At 46.8% G+C, this 8,628-nt stretch overlaps 2 protein-coding genes across 2 annotated transcripts; one reads left to right on the top strand and one right to left on the bottom strand.

Moving 5' to 3' along the window:
* Nucleotides 1-1,114: 1,114 nt before the first annotated feature.
* COCCADRAFT_112530 (uncharacterized protein) lies at nt 1,115-6,175 on the bottom strand (the record flags this gene model as incomplete). The annotated part of the gene is made up of 6 exons (XM_007720389.1): nt 1,115-1,480; nt 1,598-1,997; nt 2,076-2,183; nt 2,295-2,741; nt 2,809-5,807; nt 5,942-6,175. The coding sequence occupies 6 exons, from the start codon at nt 6,173-6,175 to the stop codon at nt 1,115-1,117; spliced, it is 4,554 nt and encodes a 1,517-aa protein (XP_007718579.1).
* Nucleotides 6,176-6,515: 340 nt separating this feature from the next.
* Nucleotides 6,516-8,362, top strand: COCCADRAFT_112528 (uncharacterized protein; the record flags this gene model as incomplete). Its single annotated transcript, XM_007720388.1, has 2 exons — nt 6,516-6,772; nt 6,832-8,362. The coding sequence occupies 2 exons, from the start codon at nt 6,516-6,518 to the stop codon at nt 8,360-8,362; spliced, it is 1,788 nt and encodes a 595-aa protein (XP_007718578.1).
* Between the last annotated feature and the right edge of the window lie 266 nt (nt 8,363-8,628).

Here is an 8,628-nt window from a genome sequence, read left to right as displayed (position 1 = left end):
TCAAAGTTGTAGATATCCTGGTCTAGCACACCGTACGTCTGGCGCGTCTCTTCTACCAGCTTAAACCACGCTGCGATTGCGATAGGATCCTCAGAGAGAGCGCGCTGGCTATTAAGCCTTCTACTCCACCTCGTCTGAAGCTCTGGCTGACTCTGGACAAAGCGCGACACCCAGTTCTTGCCAATAGGCCGTGGAGGTGGATCTTGGCCGCGGGCAGCGAGTAGAGCGTCTACCATCCGTCGTACGTCGATGATATGGGGTGGAAAACCACGTCGGTCAAGCTCTAGAATCCACTGTACAAGAGACTGCTCCTCAATAGGCGATAGCTTGCGGTTGACAGAGGCTGTCTCTGATCGCGCCTGGATACCATGAAGACGTCGTTGGAGCGTTGACTTTGGCACGTCGTACGCTGCTGCGAGTGCGCGCACAGATTGTTTTTTATTATTACGATAGGATGCTATAGCAAGACTTATTCTACCTTCACAAGAAGTCTGTATAGAGCGTTGTTGTCGCGGCATGGTGGTTGTAGTGCAGAGCGTCGGGTCGAGTTTGGTGGGGTGCCCAGCCTACTGATCTGCCCAGCTTACCTACCTACTGACCTTGCACGTTAGGTGACTGTAGCAGCTCATTGCTAAGTTTAGAATCAAATCATTATTTTGTACATTGTTTCAAAATATGCATGATACACATGTTCATAGTAATAGATTGAGAGACACTTATCGCTTCCGTTTGAATGAAGAACTGAAGCTAATCTTTAAAATACGTTGCTTGTTACGACTACCACTTGGGCCTACATGACCCTAATATCTTCGAGCGTGCATCGGATAGTTGCAAAACATTCCTACTATAAGCTCGAGGTAATTCGATTATTCTTATGGCTTGAACAATCCGAATACTTCTATTTTACCCTTCTTTAGGATCATCGTGGTTAGTATGTCGCGCGTTAGCGCTGTGATTGTTTTTAGTGCGGTTCCTACAAAGTTGTTACATTCGTAGATATAGAGTACGTTACTCAGTCTTCATGTAAACAACCCAGATGAAATATAGCAAACAGCAAGCCTTTTCACATTATTTTGTTTGATAAATGATTGCAGCAGGTGGCAGTAGTAGACTCTTAGGTGTTGACATCCCCCCTTGCAGCAGTCTCGCACAGGGCCCGGAATTTCGAGTCAGTTGTCTTTAGGAGGGTTTTCGGATGACCGTCCTCAACTATCTCGCCTGAATCTAAGACAATCACGCGATTGAAGAACCCTTCTCCATACACACCTGCCTCTCTATCTTTTTCGCTATCCCAATTCTCCATAAAACTTACTAGACTGTGCGTGATCGCAATGACTGTGTATCCAGGAAATGAACGCTGTATAATATCCAAATACTGTTTTTCCGTTTCCCAATCCATAGATGAATTGAATTCATCCAGAAGTAAAATACCCCCGAATACGTCGCCTCGAGCTGTCGCAAGACAAGATTGGTTGGATGGCTTAGGCTGAGACGAGCAGTATGATTCGGAATTGCCTTCCACTGTATGGCTGTGCGACTTGATTCCCTTACGCTCCTGTACATTAGTTTCAAGATGCGATTGAGTGGTGGACGGCACTTCGATTGTATCAGTCAGTTGCAACTCTCTGTCCTTTGCAATCTTTCTCAAAACTGCTCGAGCAACGCTAAATAGCTGTTTCTGACCCGGGCTAAGTTCTCCGGGCTTCGCAGCTGCTTCTAGTCCGCCTTGACTATTGACCAAAGACCAAAGGCTCATATCTTCCAGAACTGAATGTATTTCTGTCGCCGTACAGGTCCCGAGTAGACCTAGGTTTTCCTGCCAGGATGCTCCGGGTGGAAGAAAGATAGGGTCTTGAGGAACAGTGATAATACGTTCCGGTAACACAGCTTGGTTGACAGTACGTACTTCGAGTCCATCAATAACGATGGCATCGGAGTTCGTGCTCGGTAACGGCTCGAGTAAGCCCAGTAGAAGCAATATCAGGGACGACTTCCCACTAATTTGTGAAACAAATCTGGACTCAGCTTTTGCCACTTGCAGAAAAAAGACTCAGATTCTTGGAATTTGCACATACCTACCAGAACGACCACAGATAGCAACACGCTGGCCAGGTTCCACAACCAGCCGTATGTCTTTCAACGCTAGAATGCTAGATAGGGTGTTTGATTCATCTGCCGTGATTCTATGAGGCCTTAGCATGTTCTTCATCAAAATCTAAGTGCCCTAGGTCTACCTGCATTGAATAAACGCTGATTTTTGACCTAAAATTGAATGTAAAAAAACCCCCACTTACCTATAAGACGCTGAAACACCATCGAGCTTTATATGGCCTTTGGAGGGCCAAGAGAGAGGCGGTAACACGCTACGGTTTTCAACTGTCGCAGAGACTGAACACTCAAGTGATTTCAGTCGATGCACAGCGCCCATGGAAGTTTCAAGCTTCGCATACGCTTGCATGGCTGATGCTAGGATCTGGCCGAACTGTAACAGCATGACGAGGCCTGAACCGGCAAAACCTGATCCGCGATTCTCAAGCTGTGTAACAAGCGTAACAACGAAAACGGCCAAAATCATAACGATAAGATTGAGTGCGAACAGTAGCCAGTATTGCACCATAGCCAGCAGGTAAGCTGGGCGTTGAGATGTCTCCAGAAGTCGGTTGTTCTGATCCTCGTATAGCTTCGACAATTGTGCGGCACGTATCATTGCGATACCTCGGCCTACGTCTAGAAAATGCATACTGTTGTGAAGATGGTTGTCAATAAACCGTTGTAAAAGAGCTGGCACGATCAAAAGAAAGTACTTACTACAGAGGACTTTTGGCCTCAAGTGCTAAAATACGAAGTTGTCGAGACGTGCGCAGATAAAGCTTTACGATCGCATACATAATGGCAACAACGGCTGGATATATCGTGGCCAGATAAGGTGAAGAAGCGGCAAGGACGCCTGCCATTCCAAGCGATATAGCTAGATCGCAGGCAAATTGAACAAGCGATCTTGGTAGTTCACCATCGACAAGCGACATATCTTGAGAAAAATAATTGGTGAGCGTTCCCTGATCAGTCGTGTGGAAAAGAGATAACGGGGCTCTCATAATGGCAGTAAATATTGAAGAATGTAGTGAAGCGCTGGAAACAAGAGAGATCGACGTTACTGCAAGGTACATCGTGAGGAACCCTCCTAATAGACACAATACGTGGAAAGCTCCATAAATACCCACCCAAAAGGCGTTAGTATGACTCTGGTGCTTTGATATAGTATCTTTGACCCAGAAGTTGAGCCAGAGAGTCGGGAAGGCGAAGAAAAAGCCATAGAAAATGGATGAAGCAATGAAAGCTGCTAATGTTACCACAGAAACCGCTTTGAAGTAGTGACGATAATTAACCAGGCCTCCTGACCAAGCAACAACATGACTGATGCCATCAGATGCGGGTCCATCGATGGCAGCCTGACCGTTCTCGCTGACTTCCAGTTGATGTACTAGGGACTTCTTTGTCCTGATGTCTTGGGTTTCTGCAGTATATCCAGATTTTGTTTTATTCCCTACTTCTGCCCCTGCTTCTGTTATTGAGGAGGTCACACTGGGTTCTCTGATGCCCAAACTTTGCACGTAGCCATCCTTGCACTTGAGCATTTCCCACTTGCCCTGCTCGAGAATTTCTCCTTCCTCATTTAGAACGATGATTGCGTCTGACATCGGAAGGTACATGGTCGAATGCGTGCAAAGGATTACTGCTGCTCCATTGCACCTTGTTTTCAGCAGGCCTGAGGGTCCAAAGACGTGGCGGAAGACATGATCTTCTGTTCTGGCATCAAGACCGCTCAAAACATCGTCAAAGATGAAGGTATGAGCGTCCGAGTATAGCGCCCGGGCTATGGCTATGAGCTGTTTTTGACCTCCACTAAGCAATAGGCCGTTGCTTCCCACTACCGTGTTGTGGCCATCTGGTAGCGCAGCCAAGTGGTAAGAGAGCCCTGAGGCTTCGATTACCTCAAGATACCGGGACGGGTTCCATGGCAAGAAGTGAGTGACGTTGTCGCGTATTGTACTGTTTAGCAAGAACGGCGTCTGATCACAGTACGCAATCTTGCCCTCACCTGCTCCACCGAAAAAGACTTGACCAGCCAAGGGGCGTAATTGTCCCAGCAACGCCTTGCACAGTGTTGACTTTCCCGATCCCACCGGACCTATAATCATTGTCAAGGCCGCATATTTGATAGCCAGACTGATGTTTCGAAGGCAAAGCTGGCCATCTTTCTGCCATCTGAAATTACCTTTAACCACTCGGAAAGCGTACTCATAGTTCTCGGATGGCGATACAGAGCTGTCTTTGATCTTTTCCAGTCGTATTTCCTCTTTCTCCCGCCAGTCTCCCAACGGCTCTAGCTCTAGATACGTTTGAATCCGATCGAGACACGCCAAGCCAGACATGAAAGGAGCTACTGATTGAAACAAGAGACCAAGTGGTGCCGTGAGAAGCGCAATAAGAGCAACAACGGAAAATATATTTGGATTTGCAACAGAGTTGGATGTAGCTGCAAGCGTAATAACCGGCGCAATTAGTTCAGGTGTGAGAGAAAGAGTCATTGCCGTAATTTGTAGCATCCGAACACCACGGCTGGCACGAAGCTCACTTGTTCTCGCTTCGCGTATCTTTTGATTAACAATGGCAGCGAGTCCAGAGATCTTAACCTGCTTCATGCTTCCAAGCACATTGGCGATCATGGCAACGCGCTTTTGCGTTTCCTGCATCCAAGCCTTCTGAAAGCCGCCGATGAATTTGCCTACAGTGACTAGAGCAAAAAAGCATACTATGACCAGACCAATGGGAAGTGCGAAGAATGCCTTCAGCCGGGTCCATAAGATCCAGCTAACGATAATCGTTTGCATCAGACTTGCCCATAGCTCGTGAAAATTGAGGAAGCCCGCCAATATCCGTTCGATATCAGTGCTCATGAGGGTTATCGCTTGGGACTCTGCGAGAGTTGCCACACTCAGCTCAGTGGTTTTGTGAAATATGCCGCTAGCCAAACAACTGCGTGTCATATAGAGGAACCTTTGATGGCAGTACCAGTACAACGACGTACAGAGAGCGATACCGATGTATATCAAGATCGTTGCTCCAATCAGGCCATAACCATTGTGATCAGATTTCTGTTCGGCGCTCAGAAAACTCGTGACTGCCTCTATGAGAAAGGCTTGGCTGATGCTCAAACCGATCAACGCTAATCGAGGTACGATAGGAAGCAGAAGAGGTACTGGTAAGGTTTTGATAAGGCTTTGGAATAGTGACATTCCGCTTTCCTGATTGGCTTCTGGTGATTGTTTCGAGTGGCCTTTGATATTCTTCAGAAACCTTGCATGCAAGGCTTCGGCTGCCATAGCCTCATCTAGGATGGGCAATGAGTCGAGTTGAAGAGGATTTCGATAACCGGATAGCAAGAGCCGACCAAGCCAACTGAAAGTACCTAACTTGTAGATTCCGCAGGCACTATCTAGGCTCTTTGTAGCCCGATCTTGCTGTAAAAACGATTTTTTCTTTGAACGAGACTCTAAAATAGCGAGAACTGCCTTGCAAACAACAGTAGCTGTATGAAATCGTGTGAATATTGCATCCAAGTTGGAGGATGCACTAAGCCATAATGTCCGATTGTGTGCCATGTCTAGAAGAAGAGTAAGGCTCAAGTACACTTCGAGAATCGCAGACGGCCTTCGACGTCTGGTATGTTCAAAGTGGGATATGGCAACCAATATTAGCGCGTCGCTTGTGGTCAAGATTTGCGCGCATAGAAAGAGAGCAGATAGCTCAAATCGCGTCGTTCCTCGCGTGCTCATGACCAAAAGAGTCATCTGAAGGATGAGATTGACGAAGCATATAACCTAAAATCACAGTGAGCAACAACTAATATATGAGCTGAAAGAACCGGTAAAATCAGTACTAGCATTAGGGGAATGCTTACCTGCTTCGACGCGTAAAGCCAAGATCGCCAGACTGCAATAATAGGCTGTAGGTAAAGCGATGTTATCCTCGGAACTGCCAAAATCAAAAAGATAGCTGAAGGAATGGTGGCGAAGAAGAGCAGTTCGAATTTCAACGTGAAGTCGAATCCGTTGCGACAACCATTTACACTAGGACCAAATGATTTGTCGCTGATGCAATCTGCGAAATCCATCGTGGTAGCAGTTCAGATGTTCGCTCGCGCCTCCTGCTCCCGCGTTCGCAAATATGATGTAGGGTTGGCTCCAGAGTTGACAGGAGTTGACTACTATTGGAGGGTAATGTCAGTGAGTCTCAACCCTAGAGAAATGTCGAATTCTAAGCTACTGCTCATTGCGAGTCCGATCTCTTGCATGGACACTTGCCAGAGCATCTTCACGCTCGGACCTTCGGCGTGGTAGATACGAGTATCCGGCAGCTCCATGCTTAGCCTAATCTGGTATCCGAGGTCACATGAGAGCCATTCTAGAACAAAATATTGTTAGCACCCACATCCATGATTAGGTCCATACACCATGACAATTCCCGTAGCTCTATGTGTTCTTTCACTGTCATGCGCCATAATCTTATGCGTACGAGATATCACAAACTTGATAAAATGCTTCAGCTATTTATTGAGCCTTAGCGGATTATGGTATTTTTGGAAGGGGTTCCTTTGGCCACTGTATTTCTCGCCGCTGAGGCAGTTGCAATCAGTACCTGAGAGTGGTTGGTTCAGTGCAGAAACCTTGAGACTGTACACCGAGCCCAGAGGGGTTGCACAGTGCGAATGGTATGTTTATTCAGCTTGGCTTGTCGCATGTTGATTTAGCTTACGTATTTACACCGTAGGGTAAATAAGCTTAAAGATGTGCCAGAAGGTTTGGTACGCTATCGGTCTCTGTTGGGCTTCGAAAGACTTCTTATTGTCTCTCCAGAGGCACTCGCCGATGTTCTCGTGACTAGGAGCTACGAGTTTCGAAAACCGCCCTTTGTTGTAACATTACTGAGGCAGATCCTTGGTAGGGGCATTTTGTTAGCAGAGGGAAATGAACACAGGATGCAGCGGAAGGCGCTGCTGCCAGCATTTTCCTTTCGGCATGTCAAAGAGTTGTACCCTGTTATGTGGCGTGTCGGAGAAAGTCTAACAAGTGTTATAGCCAAAACGCTTCAGCACGAAACGCCAACAAGGCTTAACATGTTAGACTTTCATTTAGGTGGGCATCACGCTAAAATCAACGATGGGATGGTCACTGTGAACATCGCAGACTTAGCCAGCCGAGCCACACTCGATATCATAGGTGTTGCAGGTATGGGTCAGGACTTCGGGGCCATCCGTAACCCCAGTAACAACCTTCACCAAGCATACAGCCTCCTTGTTCAATCCTCTAAACAAGCTACTTTTATCGGAATTCTCCGGCTTGTATTTCCAGATTGGCTTGTAAATCATCTTCCTTTGGAGAGAAACACCCAAGTAAACCTCGCGATACAACTTGTTCGTTCATCATGTCAGGAGATGATTCGAGAGACAAGGTCGTGTGAGAAGGATCCGGGATCGAAAGCTGATGTCGATATTCATGATAAGAATATACTCACTGTGGCTGCCGCCTCTGGAGCCTTCACAGACGAGCTACTTGTTGATCAACTCATGACTTTCCTAGCAGCAGGTCATGAAACCACCGCCACAGCCCTGACCTGGGCTATCTACATTATTTGTGTATACCCAGATATCCAAGACAAGCTCCGCGATGAAGTCTGGTCTCACCTACCCAGGTATTCACCGACATCCAAGAGCATTCCTAAAGACCTCAGTACTATAATAGACTCTAAGATGCCGTACCTTAACGCGGTTTGTCTCGAGGTATTTCGCTACTTCTCTCCTGTACCTGTTACTTTCAGGGAGGCTATTAAAGACACTTACATCCTTCATACGCCTGTACCTGCTGGGACTTCGGTCGTGCTCGCCCCACGCGTCACCAATCGCCACAGTACTCTCTGGGGCCCTGATGCCCACATATTCAACCCTGATCGTTGGATTTCTCAGGAAAAACAAGAAGCGATAATTAGCACGGTCTCTACCCCTATCGGCTCTTCCAAAGATTCTAAGAGTGGCGGGCTACAAAATGGAACGGACAAGAAGGGGACTGGGCATCGAAACAATTTCGCCATGATGACATTTTTACATGGGCCAAGAAGTTGCATTGGGCAGTCATTCGCCAAGGCAGAACTTGCTATCTTGCTGGCGTCTTTAGTGGGGAAGTTTGAATTTGTGTTGGCAAAAGAAACACCTATAAACGAGAAGGAAGTCAAAGTATCGAGGGGTGCTACAGCAAGACCAGAAAAGGGACTCATGGTCCAAATCCGAACGGTTGAACCTGAGTGAGACATTTGCGTGAGAGTTGTGTGTTAGTTAATTTGAGATTTACTCTGATAGAGCTATCTTCTAGTCAAGTAACCCCAGAATCGTTAGCCACATCTCCTCCCTACCATCCTTAAACTGTTCCGCTTACTGCTTAGCAATGAAAATCCTAAGCGTTTATCATGATCGATGACCGATGCTTGAGATTGGCAAAAGAGACTTCATTGGGAAGGCCCGCCTAGAAATGGATCTCTTTGAAGCAAATAGGAGTTTCATCGGCATTGATCTGG

The sequence above is a fragment of the Bipolaris zeicola genome (genome assembly GCF_000523435.1).
Source record: "Bipolaris zeicola 26-R-13 unplaced genomic scaffold scaffold_464, whole genome shotgun sequence".
Classification (NCBI taxonomy): domain Eukaryota; kingdom Fungi; phylum Ascomycota; class Dothideomycetes; order Pleosporales; family Pleosporaceae; genus Bipolaris; species Bipolaris zeicola.
Note: the sequence above shows the minus strand (reverse complement) of the source record. Positions and strands in the feature narration are given on the sequence as shown.